Genomic DNA, 20,533 nt, shown 5'->3' on the forward strand with positions numbered 1-20,533 from the left:
ATTATATGAAATATATGAAACATGAATAAAACTATTCTTTTATATACTTATATTATTTTATTTATACTATTCTTAGATGAGATCTATTCTAATTGCATTTTTTTGAAACCATAAAACTTGTGGTAAGTTTAATGGTTTTGTTTTTTTATAGTTTTCTATAATTTTTTCTTAGATTTTTATAAGTTTTATAATAGTTGAGGTGAGTGTTTTAAAAGTATCTATTAGGGGACGGAATCAAAGACGGCGTGAAGAGTGGTTCTCGAAACAGGATGCTCAAATTTTGGTGCTCTTCCAGCATTTTCCCGGACGCAGCGAAGGCCGCCCTGATCTGTTCAAACACATACTTGTTGTAGACGGATTTCCCAGTGTTTGTGCGATTGAAGGGCTCTGGGAAGTACGATTGTGGGTGGATGGAAGGATGGGATGGAACATTTGAGAGTGGTTTCATATTGGAAAGCGTAGCGTTAATACGGCACTTACCTTCAATGAACAGATGGTTGAATATGCCGAGGCCCGACTGATCAGCGGCGTTCCATTTGCATTCCGAGCGGAGCAAAGTTCGACCCATTCGAATGGAAATCGCGTAGTTGGCGTAACTGGAGGAATGTAAATCCCCTTTTCAGACTGTTGCATAGACCATTTAGATTTAAAAGAAGAAACTTACTCAAATTCAGCATAGTATTTGAAAAATTTTAGCAGCAGTTGCCCGAGTGTGTCCGAGTTATCCGACCGGTGCGGAGAAATACGTTCCAGTAAGTTGTTGGTGAAGTTTTTCTTCTGTAAAGAAGAGGAAAGCATTTTCGTCCATCGTACCACGTTACACGATGCACCCGACCGTATACTTACGCAAAACTTTTCCGGAAAGATGCGATGCAAACATGGTATTACGGCAGGAGTGACACCGCACTGAAGGAAGTTGAGAACCATCAGCACGAGCGAGTAGCTGGACATGGTGGAATGGATCGGATCGTTCAGATTATGGTGCTGCGCCCACAGCTTTATGACCAACACCAGTGGTCGCACACGTTCGTCCACTGGAAGGGAGATAAAAAAACATGTTCCATCATCCAAAACCATCCACATCTTCCGCCAGCAGTGTCGCGAATGCTTACATTGAGCGTAGCAGTTCAACAGATGAGTGTTGCGTATGCCAACGCAATTGTTAATGCTCAGGTCGATGTCGATGTTTTCCTCCACGTGGCGAAAGCGTAAGATCGGCACCTTGGCCCTTATCAAATCCAGATGCTCAAAGCTGCAGGTCGGCAGCGATTCGATGAAGCTTTTCACCCGCAGCAGATTGTTCAGCGCTTCCGTGCGCGAATCGCAGTACGTGGGACCGTCGATGTCCACGATGCACATGTCCATGTCGGACGTGTCCGTGCCGAAGCCCGAAATGGTGCTGCCCATCAGGTACAGTTCGTGCTTCTGCAGCCAGGACGACATTTGCCGGAAGTAGCCGTACAGCATTTCCCACAGGCGCATCTTCTTTGCAAACGTTGCATCCGACTGCCGGTTGGCGTGAAACATGGCCCACATGTCCTTCGAGAGCGAATCGCCGGGCCCGATGTGTAAAGGAACGGTTAAGGTAGGCGATAGTTCGCTCGGTGAAATGGTACGGATTGTGGGAGGTTTTGTGCTCGAGCTTGCCGCACTCTCCTTATCGCCGTTGGCGGCATAGTCGTCAGCTGTCAACTCCATTGCGTGTCCATTGTGGATCTGGTTGGTATCGGTAATGTTCAATTCGTGCATTTTTCGCCCGAGCGCATGTGTTTCACCGCGCGAATCTTGCAGATCCTCACGTTCACTTCGCCCAGTAGGGTTATCCAAATCGTGACTTCCGCCAGACGACATCCAAGCGCTTTGCTTCCGTTTGTTCATCAGCTCTTTGTGGTAGGTGTAGCCAAATTTGAACGAGAACCAATTGTGATGGTACCCATAGCAACGGAGCAGGTTGGCGAACGTGTGATTCGCTTGGTAGGATGATTCTACCGCACTCTTGCTATCGCGAACGCGCTCGCCATACATTTTCTCGTTCCGTGAGAAATACATGTGCTGGCGTACGTCGTTCAGAAAATCGGCCGTATACTTGTATCCGGTAGAGTTGGACGTTTTCGATCCATCGCTTCTGAACACTTGCTGCCCAAAGTAGCGCAGATGCGAACGCAGCGGATGTGGATCCGTTGGCTGGTACGCTGCAGACGATCGATTGGACGTTCCCAGAAGGTTCCAGTCCGGGGTGTGACCGTTGGTGCTACGAAAGCCGTTCAACCTGATAGAAGTTCTTGGTTGTACCGTTTCCATTCGCAGATTGAAGCTGCCCGCTTTGGTGCTTGCATTGGAGGAAAGCGTGGCCGTAATCTTGGGACAGTTCGAAAAGGACGCCTTTCTAACCTTTGTTCTGCCCATGGACGGTTTTTGAACGGGAATTCGTGGCAAGGATCTAATTACCAGCTGCTGTCTGAATTTGTACGGTTAGTTTGAACGTAGCGTAGCTTCTGGAATGCTTTAAAACATCTCAACATACCTTCTTTATGACGAAATGACGCTAATGGTCTCCACCCAGTAACATCGATTCAGACGATGCGTTCGATTGCTTCCGTTAGCGTTGGAAAGACTTCGACTAATGGTTTCCATAGGCTGCTGTGATTAAACAGAAGTTAAACATGTTCGGATGAGGAGATCCAAGAGCTATTGTCGGTATCATGTCATTTGATCATCGGAATTTTAATTAGAAATTGTAACAACTAACCTACACTGTCCAACACCATTCGATGCTAACCACTAATGCAAAAGGAACATTGTTTTTCTGCCTGCACCCGAAGCTATTTTCTCGACCCCGCAATCCACTTCAATCCGAACGTTTGTACACCACACGCAAATGGTTCGTCATCGGCGTGGTATCCGTTTCCATGTCCGTCTGAATCTCCAGCGTCCCGTCCGCATTGAGGCAGAATCTTTTGCGAATCGCTTTCACGGCCGGATCTTTCGCAAAAGACATACGCTCGACCGATTTAGAGGTCAGTTTCAGTTCGTGGTCCGTTGCTTCGCCCTCCTCCAGTACGGCCAGCCCAAAGTTGTGTGCCACCATGAAGGCAACCTGGCTGGTGCCGGGTTTGATGCGCAGAAAGCCCCGCTCCAGGTGCATCGGGGCGCCGGACTCGGGATGGCGGGAGTGTGCCTCGTAGTTAAGCAACGGCTGCCCGATCGACAGGAACTTGATCACCTCGTTGTAGGAAAAGTCTTTGATCGTCGGAAAGCTGCCCTTGGCCGTTACCGATTCCCAGGTGCCGATTAGCCACTGGATCGGTTTCAGAGCTTCGTGTACCTTTGCCATCTGCAATGTTGAGATATATTATTTTTCATTTTATGGTCCTCGAACAGTAAATTAGATAGAATATTAGTTACTTTAGTTAACACGACTAATTGGTTTGCGCAAAAGTTGTGAGACCAAGGCAATGTTTGTTTACGTACAGGTGGGTTTTGTCAGGCTATGTCAGGTTTCGTATTTTGACGTAGGAAGACCTAAATATGGACGACCGTCAGTTGGACAGATTGGTTACCTACTGTCACGATAGGCCGTTCCCAATCAACAAAACCAGATACAGTAGAACGTTGATTATCCGGGAACGGATTAACCGGCGGGTTATCTAGTATCTAGTGATATATTTTACTTCATTTTTGATAAAAACAATTAATACATTTATTGTTTTTTTTTTAATTAATATTTTATTCTATATTATATTCTATCAGTGATTAATCCATTGATTTAAGGCGAATTTTTAGTAAAACCAGTGAATTTTATTTTTTTATATGATTTTTTTATTTAATATTTTTTTTATGAATTTGACATGTTTTGGTCCAATAGCCGTAAAAATCGATTAACCGGCATCGGTACGGCCCTGAGCTGCCCGGATAATCAACGTTATACTGTAAAATTCTTTCAATTTAATTTACATCCATTAATTTTTGCAATAAAATTAAAATTAATTTGTACATCAAATTTAGAATTGAACTATATCAATTGTTATTTTATTTACAGAGAACAAACTCAAGGAGCCATGAAGATTAAAAAAAGTACAGCGATCTAAAAAAACATTATCCAAGCGCCACAAATCGACTAAACGACCACTAAAAGGGCTATAAATGGCTTCATCTTTCAACCTAGAAGCAATCTAAAAACGCTTTGTGTAGCAGACGGCAAACGATTGATGCATTCTAAAAATAGCAAAAAAGCTGGTGGCACCCTTTCTTGGTGGGATACCCCACCTGTTATTTTTTCCGTATTATTCCGTAAACCGTATTTTTGACTAATTTTTAAACATCCACAAGCTTAAATCTACCAAAATTGATTTTTTTTAAATAATTAAAACAAAAAGTGATCGTGTTGTTCCCTGCAAAGCAAACGCTTCTGCTCCTAGGTGGATATAAGAACGGTAAGCGAACGTGAAATGTCATGCGAATGGGCCATGAGCCAACCCGCTCCGTTACCGTCGCTCGCTCATCGCACGGAACGCTGAATTGTGGCGATTGTGTTGTGTCTTCGTCTTCTCGCGAGGAGCAGTGCGCATCAATTGTGTCGTGTCGTTCGTGTAAAACCCGTGCTAATGTAAGCTGGCAACTGTTGTGCTAATGCTGCAAACAAGCACTGGGCAGCATAAATTTTACAACATTCGCCGTAGCACAGCACTATTGTAGGTGAAAAGTCTTACCCGTACTTGTTTGCACTGTGACTGCCGCCTGTGTGTGTGTATGTGTGCGTCCACCAAGGGAAGAGAAACGCGTAAACCTCTTTTGCGAAGAAAAACCGGGAGAGTGTCCGCTGGGTAGAAAAAAAACTTCACAGCCAGCTTTTGGGCGTTGGACATCCGGTCAACTTGTTTGGAGGCAGTGCCGTGCCTTTTTTTTTGCAGCACAGCACCGTGAAAATGCTGCGTGAGTGTGTGTTAAGCGAAAAAAAACGCTCGAACAAGATAGCGTGACAGGAGGCACAAATTTTCATTGGGTTTTGGCCGTCGTGATGCTCTTGCGATACAAAAAAAAAACACAAGGGGCGCCAGGTGTGAGTCTCTTTGCAAAGCAGGCAGCTCCCGCCCGTGTGTGTGTGCGCGTGTGTGTGTATTTATCTCGCTGATTCGGGCCGCGGGGTTGATTGTCTTCTTTGTTGTTTCCTTCTCCGGCAAAACCCGGCACAATCTTAGAACCATTGTGTTTTAAAATGAATGGTAGGGGAGGATGCTTTGTTTAGCTGTTCCTAGGAAGTCTGGCCCCTGTTGCACATCTTCATGAATTAGCTTGTGTGTGTGTGTGTGTGTGTGTGTGTATATATATATGCAAGAGATTTTGTCTTTTTCGTCTGGTTGAAAAGTGCAAAAAAAGACAAATTGTGCAAAAAAAAAACATTCACACACACAAACATCTCAATAGAACAGAAAAAGGGTGTAGACTGTTCTCATCTCCGCCAGCTTCCTTCCTTCCAGCATCGCAAACTCACACACACACGCACACGCACGCACACATACCTTCCGGCCGCTAGTCGATCGGGGTAGGCGGGTGTGTGGATATGAAAACAATCGCTCCCCTCCAGCAATCGCCCACGGGTGACGGAGGTTGGAGCTTCTTCTTCTTCTTCTTCTTCTTCACCGACCAAATTCATTCATTGACCAATTGGGCGTGTTAGTGTGTGCGTGTGTGTGCGCAAGTGTGCGCAGGCAGTTAGTGCGCGTGTGTTTATGTAGGTGTTGGTTTCTTTGTTGTGTGTTGTGTTGCGCGAGAGATGTGTGTGTGTGTGTGTGTGTGTGTGTGTGTGTGTGTGTGTGTGTGTGTGTGTGTGTGTGTGTGTGTGTGTGCGTTTTTTTGCTTCTCAGCATGTGTGCTTTCCCTACCATCTCCCACCTACAACCAACCCCACGTGTGTGCGTGTGTGTTTAGGTGTGCAATAATACGCGAGTGACGAAGGGTTGTTTTTTTTTGTTTTTGCACGAGATAAGCCAAAGCCAAATCGGAATAGAGAGAGAGAGAGAGAAACGCATCGAAATCTGTGTATTATCGGCGCCCGGGAAAGTGAAAGCAACCGGAAGAAAGCGTCGCGCCGCATCTGCTCTTTGATCGTTTGTTTCGAAAGTGACAGTGAAGACCCAAACCCCCCCCCACCCCCACCTCCACCCACAAACCTTAGCCTAACAAGCTTTAGCAGCGTTGGTTGCTATCGAAAAAAGGGGTAGGAAATCAACGCATCGAAGGATGCAATTTTTGGTTCTATGCAAGCATTGTTCTTTCATTCACTCGCTCGTGCATTTAATCAAAAGCGCGCGCCATCTCTCTCCCTCTCTTTCTCTCTGTCTCTTCATCGCGCAACAATCGCGGTGACTAAAACAGTTGCTCTAGCGCACATCCTAGCGGGTCGCTCTGGGTTCTGGGTCGTCGTTTGTGTAGTGTGCTGCCGTTCCCCTCGCGCGATATAGTGTGCGAACGAACGGGGCTCGAGGTGCGTTTGTTGAAGCAAGTGTGAGAGAGCCAGCAGCAAACCCCACCCTTCCCCGGCAGGTGGGAGCAGGAACGATTCGGACGCATCAACTGAGAGCAGCGGCAGCAGCGCGCCGCGGCCAAGATCCGGCCGGTTGCCATAGTTCCCGGTTCGAATAAAGTTCGCGCACTGCACACACCACCAGGCCACCAGCCGTGCCCGGTCGAATAAAATTCCCGTTTAGGAGCTGTATTTGTGTCTGTGCGCTTTGTGAAATTTTTGCCGCTAGTGTTTAAAGTTAATCCCATTTTTGTGTGTGTGTGTGTGTTTTGTTTTTATCTCGTTAGCAAATTGATCCCGTGGGTGAAAAGAACGCCCACCGACCCCCGGCAAAAAGGGCCCCTCCCGTTGGGGGGCAAGTGAATCGAAGTGCGTGCGTATGTTGTAAAAGTGCGTATGTGCGTGTGTGTGTCTATGTGTATGTGTGTGTGTGAAAAAGAAGTCTAACTTAAAAAAAGGAGTAGAAGAGTGGTAGTGTCCCGTAGGTGCACTAACACAAAACGCAACGTCCGCGATGGCCGACAAAGGAACGAAATTCGAACGGATGGCCATGACCAAACCCGTCCCGATGAAGCTGTTCGCCGCCTGGGAAGTGGACCGGACACCATCGAACTGCATTCCAAGGTACGTTGTACGATGATGGTACGCCCCCTTTCCACAATGTATCCCCCGAAAAAAAAACAAGGAAAACTGCAATTGCGCCTAGCCCTTAACCAGTTCAGTGGCTGCTTCATAGGCTGCTGCTCCTTTTACATCATTTTCTCCCGTACGGAAAACCGGGAGGCATCGGCGCCAGCTTTCTCTCCTAGCTATCACAATTATGCTCTTCCGCACGTTTATGCTCTGTGCGATCTCTCTCTCTTTCTCTCTTCGTTGCTGCGCCCTGTGAGGAAGCTTTTCCCTTTCGATCAAATGGGGCACACTCGGGAAGGGAAAACAGGGTAGAGCAGAAGGAAGTTCCTATCTTGACCCACACTTGCCTGCCTCCCCATTGATCCTTTCTCTTGACCTACAACTTGCATCTCTGGGCTAGTAATAATGGTCGGTAATTATATTGCGTATCAGGCGCAGCAGCATAAAGAGAAGAACCCATCTGGTGTGTGTGGGTTTGAGCATTAGAATATCTTTCAATAGGGTAATTTGAGTGTTGAATTTCTCTTCCCAAATGGTGTGTGTGTGTGTTTGTAAGAAGCACAAGATGCACTGCTTTTCACACACAATAGAGAGGGTTACACAATTGCATCATGTGAGAAATAGGAATAATTGCACATTTCGCCTCTTGCTCTTGGGTTGGTTGGGATTGAAAAATTAATAGTAAAAAATAATATATGAGCTATTTCTCCCACTCATGTTCCAAGAGAAGAGGAATGATTTGTAATGAAAACGGGAATACAAGCAAAAACAAAAAAACAATACTCGGTCAATTTCCATTCCGAAGCCCCGTACTACTTCATACGTTCATTATTATGACTCCGTTCCGGTTCCATGATTCTAGCCCGTCCGCACAATAGTACTCCCCCCGCCCTTTGGGGGTGGTTTCGACGGTGCGGGCGAGAAGAATCGTTGAACTCGCCAAGAATATGTCGTTGACCCAGATTGAGCGATTTTCACTTTTGATATTCACTGTGCAGCGCCCAAGTGCCACAGGGCCGCCACAACCACGCGATTCTATCTCTTTGAGTTAAACGCGCACGAGCTTTCGGGAACAGACGACAATCGCAACGACGGGGAACGAGGGTTTGTGTGTTTGTTGGGGGGAGAGTTTCTGCTTGCAAAAAGGACCAAGAAAGGTATGTTTTTTTTTTTTCATTTTCCCCATTCGTCATTCACACGGTGATGGGATGATTATTAGACCAGGCGTTCTTTGCTTTCCAACCCTCTGCTCCTCATCTGCCACCCTCAGTTTGCTAAGAATGTTCGTGTTTTCTCGCTGCTGTTGTTTGTCCGTATCCCCGTAGCCGAGACAGGTTGAGAAGAGCACGGGTTTGTTGTGAGTGAAAATGAGCTTCTGGTGAAAATGGGAATGACAGTTCTTCCGTTGTTTGGAAAGGTGCTTGACTTAACCTAACCCTGGCGTTAGTGACTCCTTTCAGCTCCGCTGATGTGTTTGACCTCAATCGGAGCAGCGAACACAGAAGGCGCTGTTTTGGGGGCTAAAAATATAGACCGGAGCTGGTGCAAAATTATGCTGCAATATTAAGTGAACAAGGCTGGAAATGGGACGATGATGGACAACGAAATGAAATCCATTATCGCAGCGGAAAGGATAGGATATTTTAAATATGCGAGTTGTTTGTTTACATCTTACCGTTTGTTCAGTTAGCAATAAAATTACTAATAATTTGACAAATACATACTTACATAATGGCATAAAAATTGATCTTAATTTGCAGACACGGGGAAAAGGGCACCCCTAAATTGGCACTCTTTACAGCACGATCTGTATGATCAGTATGCTCGAAGTCAGCATTTTAAGTTGACCATTAATCCCTTTGATGCGCTGGTACGTTTTATGGCAGGAGCCGTCCCATTCCTTACCATTATAATTGCCACCCAAGAGAGCTCTGTTTCCTGTTTCCCTTTAACGATGGGCCGGACTGTCTCTAACCAAAACGATTCCGTTTTGTTTATTTTCCTTTGATTACGCTTCCGCATACCTTTGATGTTTTGCTGAAAGTACTATTAACCGAAGAGTGAGCTTCATAAAGTATAATTAATTACACGTTTTTCTTGCCAGCTGTATCCGACATTCTGTTAGTAAGATTTGATTTGATTTTTTGAGTTAGTAAGATTTGATTTGAAAAAAAAAATCCCCATGTACTTGCTTCCCGGGCGTGTTTCGCTTTCATCCTTCCTTTCACTCGAAGAACACATCAAACCGATTACAAAGATTACGAGAGTATGGTTTCGCATGAAAGATGAATTCAAAAAAAAAAAAGTTATGTTTAAACAAGACCAAATTTCTTTGCCTTTGCGGCGGACCATTCGCCGGGTACCACCCGTTCCGGCAGTACCGTAGTAGTAGTAATTTATTATAATTTTAATTGCATCGTTCCGTAGCGTTTGTGTTCCGCGCCATGCCAGCAGCCATGCAAGCGGCTCAAAGGTTGGATAGCGTGTTTATAGTTTGACGACTACGGCTGCTGCTGCTGCTTGATGCTGCTAGTTTCCTTCTCGGGTCGTTTCTCTTTCTGTCTCTCTTCAAACGGCTTCTGTTGAACTGGGTGTGTGTGTGTGTGTGTCAGTGTTGTTTTTTATTTGCTCCCGTCCTACGCCGGTGCTTCGTGAAAACAAAAATAAACGCTTAGAAAAAATAAAAGAAAAATGAAAAGATAGATAGACCAAACGACGGGTCTCACGGCGGGGCCGGGTAGCAGAAGTTCAAGTTCGTGTTCGTGCACCCACGTTTCGTTGACGTTTTCGACCGAGCGGAGAGCAAAAAAAAAAAACACGGTCTCTACACGACACGTCACGGTGTATGATAAAACTCAATCGTAACTTCTTGCCCTAACACGGTCCCGTCGACGAAATTCGCCCGTTTCGGGGCACTCCCATAAGAAAAGAAAAAGCAGCAACAACAGCATCGACGTTAGAAATCAAGCATTAATCTGTCAAAGGAAAAGGGTCCCAATTTTACACGCTTGCTCCGACTTGATCGGGGCTTTCGGCCTTTCGGGCTTCGGCGTGTGCATTAGGTGAAGATTATGCGTTGTTTGCTTTCGGATTCGTTTTCTTACAGATTTGGCTTCCTCTATTTTTCGGGTGCGTGCGGGTCTCCCCTGTAGTAAGAAAGGATGGTATAAATCATTGCGTACAAACAATTCCTCGGACCGCGTTTCGGGTTTGCTCATCGTGTGGAAGAAAATGTCAAACGAAATGTGAAAAGAGTGTTTTAAATTTACGGAATGATGAATCGTATCTGGAGAGAGAGAGGGTGTGGTGGTGTTTCTTATGTGCCTGTACTTCTGAGTCGAACGAATTCCTTCGACAGGCGGGAAGGGAATGATTTTATCAGAACAAATCCAACGAACCCCAACGAGACCTCTGTGACGGGCTGTGGTGGCCTTAAGTATGTGAAACAAGAGCAAGTATGGGTGTTGTGTGTGTGTGTGTGTGTTTCTTTCTTTTGATTAATGCTCCATGCCGAGATTAAAACGGGGAAAAAGGGTTAAACAAAGTTCATGCGTACTGATTAAAGCAGTCATGGGTGGGGAGTGCAGTGATAATGGAAGATGTGTGTCATTGTAGATAACTTTTGCCTTGGACGCGTACCGAGTGTCATCAGTCGAGTTAATTGTAGCTAATTTCTTCACAAACATACGGCCCAGCAAACGGCAAAGGCATCGGGTTTTTTTTTAATCTGCCTATAAAAATAAAATAATGCTCGCTAGAATGTAAAACTTTTCAAGCAGACGATGAATCATGTCGTAACTTCTTCATTAATGCTTCGCTGGTCCAGTCGAGAGGTTTCATCGGGCAGCTTTTCGGCAGATGTTAGATCGATGTAATATAACCCAGAATTCGCCACTTCGCCCAACGGTGGCAGGATAAAAGGAAAAGAACAGAAATAAAATGGGGAAAAGCGAACCACCCTTCACCACTGTATGCGTCATCGTGTTCGATCGAAAGACGACAGCAGGAAGACGGGGGACCCCCAGTGCCTTGCTAAAGAAGGGTGACGAAGGTGTATGGTGGTATACGGTCGAATCGGGTGTATGGTGGTCGCAGATGGAGAGGGAAAGCTCGCTCCAGTTTGTTATGATCAATATTGGAAGCATAATTGAACGTCATTGCTGGGACGGGATTTCTTTTTCGTTGTGTTCCCTGCTCGACTGTCTCTGCCGGGGCTGAGAAAACGAGCAGCAGACGTGTGAATATGAAATGTAAAATAAGTAATAATTTCTAATGGGATTTAGCCTCTGGTGCCCACTGGTGTGCGCTGGTTCGCTGGTGTGGTTCGGATTGGTTCACTTTTTCCTTCTTCACACACGCAGACACGTGCTGAGAGCGTTTTGCTTCGAATGGGATTATGAATTGAAATTTATTACACAATTACGCGTTGCGTTTATTGAATGATGGGGAATGATGGAGAAGAGGCGAATGCACGTGTGATATTGATGTGCTGTTAACAATCAGTTTTATTTATAGATACACTTTTGTGCATGCTACGATGCTAATCAGAATTAGTAAGCTTTTATTTGATCATTCATAAATGGATTGCTGCTTACGTGTGGATGCCGTGTTTTTTTATTTCCAATGTCTTCTATGTTTTGGTTGTGTGTCCATTATTAAAGTCTTTATAATACGGAGGTCGCTAATTGTGCATTTTGTGCACAAAACCTAATGTATCTATACATTTCTTTCTCATAAACGTGTCATTGAGTAGTTTTTTCACTAATTCATCAGTTGAAAAGGACCAAAATCAGAAAACTAGCTTATTAGCTTTGGTCATCTTGAGCTGCAAATGATTTCGTCCTTATTTTGGACACTGATCTTGTTATAATCGATAATTGCACTATGTGCGCTGGATGGATAAATATCACAAACAAGTATCATTTTTAATGGACCCTACTGTCGTTCAAAGCCACAGTGGTGTGCCAAAACGATAAGTTAGCGCTCATTAGGTTCCGAGTTCAAGTCCGTTCTGAACCTAAAGTTTACAAAACATAAAATTGGTTTTATAATAAAAAAGATTAGATTGTGGATTATAGTAACTTGCCTTGATTTTAAAGGGTTGATAAAAAAAACTTGCTACATAACGACAAAAATACTTATTTAAATGGTGATTTTACAAAGCGTTAGTGTTTGTTTTTAACGACGATGAACCAGGCTCTTTGAGGTGGAAAATGTCACCAGTTCCGGCACGGTTCGAGCTTGCCAACAACCATCGTTCCACCGGTTTTGGCACTGACATATGATTGGGATTTACCCTGCGGTGGAATTTGGATTTTGGCAATTCTAAAGGCCTCAGCTTTCGTAGCACGGCGTCCCGTTGACATTAGTTGGCGCTAATAAAGCAAGGTGACGATGCATGGGTGTACAGATGGTCGGCCTAATGCTGGTCTGCCAACAGTCGGTGTAGCTGGGCACACGTTTTAATCCATCGTTTTGCAATGAATCGACCGGTAGGCCAACCGGTGCCAACTTCTGTAAACCAAATCAAAGGTTCGCTACGATGTGTTTGTGTGTATAGCAGCGCTCTGGTATTTAGCAATAGTCGCAAGCGGAACAGTTCCCTTCTAGTTACACCCTTCCCCATGTTTGAGCATATGCACGTGGGAACCAAAGGGGCAAACGGCATTGCGCAACCCTTTTACAAATATCCTTGCACAAATTTGTCGCCACTGGCGGCCGAACGAAAAGTAAACTAAAGAGTTGTTTGCTCGACAATGTTGTACACCGCAGTGTACAAGAAGCAAAAAAAAAAATGAAAAAACGTGGACACAAACGTTGCGCCAGCGGGCAAAGAAAGTGTGAAGATGCAGAAACGACGACTTTTCGGTGTTGCTAATCGTATTTCTAACGTTTCCATTGGTGCACCTAACGCGGACCTGAACCATTGCGTGTGTGTGTCAATGTGTGGTGCCGTTGATAGAAAGGGATATCCGCGAGGAAGTGAAGCCGGAAGCACCCGGTTTCCTTTCGGGGAACTTTCGTGCTTTCGAGCCCGGCACGACTGTTCGTCCTTTTTCTTAGGGCTTTCTCGCCTGCTACCTCTTCGTTCCGGGGCGCGCTAGATAGTGTGTAAGTCCGTAACGGGTCCCCGCTCCCTCGGCTGTGTTGACAGCTTTGTTTTTATTACGCCCCAACGTTCCAACCGATATGCTCCCATCATCAACCATTCGATATTGGTCCTCAACCCCGCGCGTTGCATTGAGCTTAAAGCAGCTCTCAGGTGAGGCACGGCTTAGTATAGAACGTTTTGTGCCGCACCCTAAATACAGCCGCTGGGAAGTGAAGGTAAGGCGGCAGGTTGGAGAGTCACCGTTGACACAATGCGACGACCAGTTGGAGTTTGTGCAAAGAGAGAAAAACAAGGTGCGACAGAGCCGAAGTGGAAAAGGATTTTGTCTAACGTCGCAAAACGGCGAATTCGGTTTCGTTTGGCGAGTGGAATCGATTTTGCTACCGAGCTCCGAGTTTCCCTATGGCCGTGTTTGTTTCGTAGAATTCGAACTAGCGACTAGGTGCAAAGGGAACATGTTGTCCGCCCCAATTGCTTCATTGGAAATGGAAAATTTGCCACACCGATAGAGAGAGCACTAATATAGCGGCAAACAGTGTCCAATAAGCCCTCCAATACCAAGTGTGTCTCGCAAGCGGTGCCTGGGACGTGACTCTATTTAAATCTGTGTGCCAGCATAGAGCATCGAGCCGGGTCAATAATTGGTCACCTTGGCCTTCAGTGTCAATCACCGTATGTATGCTGGCGCGGTGATTGAAAGCAACAACACAAATGCGCTTCGCGACGACTGGTCCCTGGGCCCTGTTCCGCAATCTTCCTGGCCCCTGATGCTCTGCCACGTTCTATGTGTTCTATCTTGATGCTCATCTTCATAAGTAGTGCTCGGCAAATCGTCATCAGTGGAAATCGTCTCGTCCCGCACTTACCCCGTATCCACTTATTTTACTTCGGTGGTTCGCGAAAATGGAACAATGATCTCGTCCAATGCTGTTACGGTTTGCCGTCCTGACCTTCGTGTGCTGGTGCCAAAACACCGATCTTACGGAAGCCGATCGCAGCACGCGGAAGCTTCACACAACCGTGGGGAGGATCATTATGGTACTGGTGCTGCATAGGTCAGGGCACCGAGTGGCTGTGTACTGCCTCTGCATTGAGATGTCTTAAATTTAGACGCTCGAAGCTGGTCAAGGTTCACAGTTTCCACCTTCTGCACACCCGGTTTTGTTTTGTTTTGTGTATCACGGCTCGTGCAAGATGTTTCCCGCAACCGCGTCCCCAAACCAAACAGTTTGCAGTGCCTTTGCCCGCCGGGCGGTGTGACCTTCGGTCGTTGCTGTACGGCTGCCGCTGAATGTTGTGAAGTTAGTGCGGAATGAAAAAAAAAAAAAACAAAGAGCAATATGAAAGATCTGTAATCTTATCAGATGATGAGGGTTTTGGATAAGAGCTTGTCTGCTGATAAATAACTAACTTTGTGCGACGGGTTGAGATACGCTGCACAATGCACCGACATAGGAGTGGTTCCAGTGTTAGGATTGAAGCTACCCGTACCTTTGTCTTTTTGACTGTTAAGACCAGTTAGTAAAATAATTAGATGGCTAGCAAAAATACACCAGTTGCTCGATGGTATTTATCATAAAACATAAAAATCCGTCCATACTGCGTCCAAACTGCGACGAATATCCAAAAAATCTTAAAAATCTTAATTGTGTTGGTTGTAAGATGCTGTTGCATTTCATATTTTTATAATTCAAAAGCATGGTTTTTACGAGGAAACAATGTGCTTCAGATCTCAATTACTTATGTTTGTGTATGCGTAAACAAGCTTCAGAATTTAGTTTTATTTCTATTAGATACAGTTTTTTTCGTCAATTTATCTATACCACATATCACAGCAATCTCAAAAAAACTTTTTTATATGTTTTTAATGACGAAAGACGACTTGTGAATCCGTCTTGAGGATAAGGAAATGAAACCTTCAGAGGCTTAGTGTGTAAATCAACTAGTTGCCTGAACGCGATGGTAGTCTCGTGTTAATCCCACAACCTTTGCTAACCAGGTAGTGAGTGTTAAGGTTACTGTTTACAACCAAATAAGGCTTTGCTTTAGCATTAGCCTGCCAGTGAAGCGTTGCGATGCGCTAATACCGATTCGATTCCGAATCGGATGGCAGTGGAACTCTCCAAGTGGCGGCGGGAATGGACAAATTAGGATTTTGCCGACCGTAAGTAGCGCTAAATGTAGTTTGGTGAAGATGCAAGGCAAAGATAGATCCGATGAGTAACTGGCTTGCTTTACTTTTCTTATTAAGCAGAGCTCTTGGCTGCATCGCCGTAGCGGGGTTTGAACTGACCGCGACACCAAGCGTCATTCTTTGTTTGCCTCGGGGATGCCCGGAAGTCCGTTCGGATGAGCAGACGATACGCGGTGCTGTGCGTTGTATCACGGTTTCGCTTTGTTGTACTTGCCGCAGCTACAATGCGAGATGGATTACCTAGAACGCAGGCCCTGATAGTTTACGGACCCTTACGGGCGGATACGGTTCGATGCATCGACCGTGCTCCGCGTTGGTGCTGACTGTAAGTACGCAGCAGTAAGGTGATCCGTTTCGGCTTTTGCCGAAGGTAATGAAACGTTGTTTGCTTCAGTTTCGGTGCCTGTGTCGGCCCCGTGTGTGTGTGTGTCCCCGCAAGATCTCAAATTTCAACACATACCGGGCTCCGTCTACATCTTGCCACAGGTGTATGGGGCATCTTCCTACGATTTGTTGTTGTTTGTTTGTGTACGATCGATGGTTTTCAAGTATCGGAGTGTAATTTATAGCCGCCAATGCCATCGCTCCAAGCGCCCCCGCCTGGTTGCTGAACCATTGCTAGAGACATATCTGTGTACAGGGATTGACGGTTCGACGCGTGCAACACCGGAGGAATTGTAAACACGCGTAAACAAATATGCAGGTTACGTCGATCCCTTTTGCCGGCGTGTAACTGAATCTTTCCACGTCCAACGACGCAGAGTAAGGCACGGCTGGTGGGGGCGTCGGTCGAGCTCCTGGAGGCAGTAAAACCCGTTACGAGACTTTTGTATATGGTGCAGCGTCCCTGGTACCACCGACCGTGTTAGGAAGTCGTTAGGAAACTTGTGCCACCTTTGCAGGTTGTGTGCTGAAGAAAGAGAACGCGTTGAATGAATGTATAAAACACGTTGGTGGATCGAACTGCTCGCAGCGGTTAGGTCCCACGGAGTGGTGGATCCTTTGCCTGACTTTACTCCACAAAGGCATTTGCTGGTTGGCCACGATCGTCGTTTGTGGCCCGGCCCGGCTCCAGGCAATCTATTTCCGGGATGCGAAGTTTGCACACGTCAATTGTTACCTTGGCGCGGCACGAACTCTCTGTGTGTGTGTTGGTGTGTCTGTGCAAGGGTGCGTGCAGCTGTGGCTTCATTGTGGGACCGCCGCTTGCCCACCAAGAACCGACCCCGGCAGCCCCGAGAGAAGAGCGCGTTGGCGGGATGTTCGAGAATCGTGTACCAGGGCGTAGTATGTGTTCTAATTTTACTCACAGCAGCAGCAGCAGCAATTTGCCCTCCAAATTTTGCCTCTTCATTGATGGTTAGAAGTGCATGCAATGCACAAACACCGGGCCGGTGCGCTGCATAATTTACCGGGCGCTACAGAGGCGGCGCACAGAGAGCATTGTTGCGTTGGGTGTTCTTTTGTCGGGAGCGGTGCAGCAACACCTACCCGCGGGCCTCCTATAAGCTCTGTGCAACCTGAAAGGAACACTTATAACACACAGGAGTCAGTTTCCCGGTTTGACATTCAGCTACAGGTTTCATTAACGAAACGAAGAAATGGTGTGTGAGTATGTATTCTCGGTTGATGGCGTTTTGATGTTGGCCTTTTCTTCCCTTGTACACCGGTACCGCCTTGGTCTATGGCAGGCGCGTGATCCGTGCGTTGGTTGTCTGCGGTGGTGCCTCGGTTTCGGTTTCCCATATGCAAGGGTAAGGGTGCGCGTGTCCGATGCAATTTGCCACCGAATGAGTTTCTAATTGTTTGCTGGCGTCAAGAAATTGCAAACCACCAAACGTTCGGGGGGTAATTGTGTGTAAACTTGCACTGGTGCAATGGAACCGTTCGGAACCCAGCCGGGGGTTTGCAAATGTTTGGATGAAAAGCTTACCTGACGGTGCGATGATGTATGGGAAGCCTTATCAAAACCGTATTGGAAAGCAAGTGTTTGACTAATGTTTTTAGCTTTTGCTACTCAAGCAAATGCTAACCTTATATCCATAACTAATCATAGCTATAGTTTCACACTACTGTTTGATTTCGATTAAGCTAGATTACCTCTAATGTGCCATTTAGTCCTTGAAATGGGTTAGAGTTTGATAAACTGCGAATAAAATACATGGCATTGATTTCTTGAGTAAGAGCTTTTCTTCTTTAAAACGGCCTAATATTATGTTTGATTATTAGACGTAACGATCTATGATGCTTTATTGACCTGTACAGGCTTTGTATACATCTTAGGGCTATGCTACTGGATAATTAGTTCCCGATATGGAGAAGAAGTTATATTAGTCAAAGGACGCCATGTATTTCCCTTGGTTTCTTGAATACTTCATACCAACACCTTCATTATTTTTCCCCAACATGAATATCTCTCTAAGCTGATGTTTCCTTGAAGATTCGCCTGAGAGATACTTCACTGTACATAAGTAAAAGAAGAACAAAGAGGATGGTTTCCTTTTTTCTTGAGGAATTAAAAGAAAAGTATCTATTTTTCAAGATTGTAATTGTTGAATTTCTTCAAGGGTTTTTTATGTTTTTGTTTCTGACTTTTTGCACCCTTCATGGTCATGTATTTAGTAATTAATAGTTATTGTTATTTTGCCAAACTTTTCATTTAACACAAAATACCGTTTTGATTATTGCTATTTCTCAGAACCTTTTTTCCCAACACTCCTAACCAACAATTAAGTGCCATCTATTGGGTTTACTAGCATTTGCGAAGAAAGGGGTGCAATGAAATGTGTGTTACACATTCCATTTAAAACTCAACTCAACTCTTCAACAAACCCTTTCAACCCCGCATGGGGCTGTGCGTTCGAGTTTTGCCAACCCGATCACCCCCGATGACATTCTGGCATTGGCAAAACCGGAAGAATGTCACCATTGCCATCGGCAGAAAGTTGTGAGAGAGTCCCTCAGTCGTCAGTACCTCTAGAACCCCTTCGAGTGAGCGTTGGTTGTAACCCTAGCGAAAAGAATTTGCAATAAAAATTGCGCAAAACATGCTCCGAGGGAAGGGCGAACTTCAGAGCTAACGAGGAAGAGAGAGTCGTAATTCCAGCTCACAGCAGAGGCCAATGAGGCCACAATGCTTCATGCTTTCATGTCGCCATCGTTATGCTGTGTCTCGGGGTTTCCGTGAGTCATCCCACATAGAGCTACCAATGCCAGACGGGCGGGGAACAAATTTGCCACAAAACAAAGCTATAAATATGTAGGTTTTGTCGCCGCACTACTGGCACTGGCCGCGGTGCGCGTACAGGAAGCGCAAGCGATAGTAATGCAAGTTGTCGGGGTATATGTAAGCCGAACCCGTGCGTCTGTTGCGCCCCCTTTCAGCCGGTTACGTAGGTTCTTCTACTTTATCGATGCGAACCGCAAAAGCAGAAGTATAAATATTTCAATCGTGCCTGGAATGTGGTTCTGTCATTACGCCTACATTTGCACTCATCAGGGTCGTCGTGGGGCGGGATCGGAGTGGTATTGATTTTGCGAAGGACAGCCACAGGCCCGTCGGTTGGGCCCCCGGACTCAATGTTTCATATTTGCGATATTGTCTGCCGGTCGCAAGAAAACATGCTGGCCCCAAGTCATCAGCAGCCGGTAAACATAATGGCAAACGCATGCAGGAGAGTCTGTTTTGGTTGTTGGTGCGACAACAACAACCATATCAGCATCTGTGTGGGGGCTGATTGGCTCATGTGTGTGCAGGTGGAAGATCTCATTTGTGCGGTGTTCTTGGTTCTGAAATGCATTTCGTGTTTTTATTGTTTCGAATATTTTGAACACAAGTTGGGCTTTCATTTGTGGAAAAGATCCGATATGATTATAAACAACAACCAACATTATTTGTGGAGATATGACAAGATGTCGCCTACATTACTCTGTTTGCAGTGTTATTTCCACTGTAAGATGTTCAAAATCATGCTGCCATTGGATGAATTCGGTACATCCACCAATGCAAACTGCGATTAGTACACATTCGATTGAATAATTTAAAATGTACACTTTGAAGACGATCTTCAAATTAAGCCTCAATAATGCATCGGATCGGTGGCGGTTAAGTTAATCGTACATCAATAACATTACATTCGGCTGGTTCTACATTATGTATAGCAAACGGTCCGTTCACACATGAAATGTTTAGCCGGAGCCTCGACTGATTCAATTTTCCGAACAGACAAATTACGTTAGTTGGCGGTTATACCTCCAGCCGCCAAACCCAATCGCAAGCGATGGCAATCATTTTGCATGATTGAGAAATCGGTCCCTGTTCTTTCTGCTTTCATTCTCCCTTTGATTCTCTCTCTCTCTCTCTCTCTCTCTCTCTCTCTCTCTCTCTCTTGTTCTCTTATTTTCTCACACTAAGCTCCTGTTTGGGAGCTCTTGGGTTCACTGCCAGTGTCTGTACACTGCATAAATAATGAGTCACTAAGTTTGGGGTCGTTGGTCCACCCACTCCCAACGACGACCGACGCCGTTTGTTTCGTTTAGTGCTCCACATACACACAAACACACGCACACACTGGCCGCTGATCGATAAGTGTAGAAGAGCCCAAAACCCTAATGGATGATTTTTGGTTGCTTTTGTATCCTTTTTTATTACAGTCGTTACACACAAACATACCCAAGGCAGCCTTGTTTCTTCTCCCCCCCCAAAAAAGGGGTTCTTTCCCCAAAATCAGATGCAATCATGGGTGCGGTTTTTGATGAGGTCTCGTTCGGTGTTAGGTAGCGTACTTGGGGCATATTACGTTTTATTTTCTCTATCTTTCGAGTTGTTTTATCGGAATGTTAATGAACGTCATTTTGAGGTTCGTCTTTTACTTTGCGGATGTCTTCGCATGGTTCTGAGCAGCTTTCTGTAGCGGCGTTTCATGACACTGTTTGTTTCCCCTGCGCAGTCCGGATGTAGTTGGCGGCTGTTTAATTGTTACATGTAGTAGAACATGATTGCCACTCCCTGTAATACGTACACCACTACAACGTAATCGCACCGTGTTACCCACGTGACAGGATGATCCCC

The 20,533-nt window shown here is 45.5% G+C and overlaps 3 protein-coding genes across 4 annotated transcripts in view; 1 reads left to right on the forward strand and 2 right to left on the reverse strand.

Moving 5' to 3' along the window:
* Positions 1-39: 39 nt before the first annotated feature.
* Positions 40-2,635, reverse strand: LOC121589396 (poly(A) RNA polymerase gld-2 homolog B-like). 2 transcript variants are annotated; one of them, XM_041908302.1, is made up of 6 exons: positions 2,525-2,635; positions 1,113-2,458; positions 847-1,034; positions 665-777; positions 481-596; positions 40-387 (listed from the first exon to the last, which is right to left on the reverse strand). In XM_041908302.1, exons 2-6 carry the CDS (start codon positions 2,404-2,406, stop codon positions 209-211), a joined length of 1,890 nt encoding a protein of 629 aa, XP_041764236.1. In that variant the 5' UTR covers positions 2,407-2,458; positions 2,525-2,635; the 3' UTR covers positions 40-208. The 2 variants fall into 2 exon arrangements, with proteins under 2 accessions (XP_041764236.1, XP_041764237.1); XM_041908303.1 differs by having other exon boundaries at positions 1,113-2,454; positions 2,525-2,631.
* A 70-nt stretch (positions 2,636-2,705) lies between these two features.
* LOC121589416 (peroxynitrite isomerase THAP4-like) lies at positions 2,706-3,483 on the reverse strand. Its single transcript, XM_041908339.1, has 2 exons — positions 3,406-3,483; positions 2,706-3,334 (listed from the first exon to the last, which is right to left on the reverse strand). The coding sequence occupies exon 2, from the start codon at positions 3,332-3,334 to the stop codon at positions 2,849-2,851; it is 486 nt and encodes a 161-aa protein (XP_041764273.1). The 5' UTR covers positions 3,406-3,483; the 3' UTR covers positions 2,706-2,848.
* A 1,014-nt stretch (positions 3,484-4,497) lies between these two features.
* The window catches only part of LOC121589390 (phosphofurin acidic cluster sorting protein 2), a 45,049-nt gene continuing 29,013 nt past the window's right edge, over positions 4,498-20,533 (forward strand). Inside the window, exons 1-2 of the mRNA XM_041908291.1 lie at positions 4,498-4,691; positions 6,811-7,147. Coding sequence (XP_041764225.1) covers positions 7,038-7,147 — 110 coding nt within the window. The 5' untranslated portion in view covers positions 4,498-4,691; positions 6,811-7,037. The remainder of the gene's footprint in view (positions 4,692-6,810; positions 7,148-20,533) is intronic.

Source organism: Anopheles merus, chromosome 2R (assembly GCF_017562075.2).
Source record: "Anopheles merus strain MAF chromosome 2R, AmerM5.1, whole genome shotgun sequence".
Taxonomy (NCBI): Eukaryota; Metazoa; Arthropoda; class Insecta; order Diptera; family Culicidae; genus Anopheles; species Anopheles merus.

Excerpts from the sequence above, each read along its gene's own strand:
- LOC121589396 (XM_041908302.1), bottom strand. The coding sequence starts at position 2,406 with ATGGGCAGAACAAAGGTTAGAAAGGCGTCCTTTTCGAACTGTCCCAAG. Across the intron at positions 1,035-1,112 it reads GTTGAACTGCTACGCTCAAT|TGGACGAACGTGTGCGACCA; the intron begins GTAAGCATTCGC and ends TCTCCCTTCCAG. Across the intron at positions 388-480 it reads CAACCATCTGTTCATTGAAG|AGCCCTTCAATCGCACAAAC; the intron begins GTAAGTGCCGTA and ends CGTACTTCCCAG.
- LOC121589416 (XM_041908339.1), bottom strand. The coding sequence starts at position 3,334 with ATGGCAAAGGTACACGAAGCTCTGAAACCGATCCAGTGGCTAATCGGC.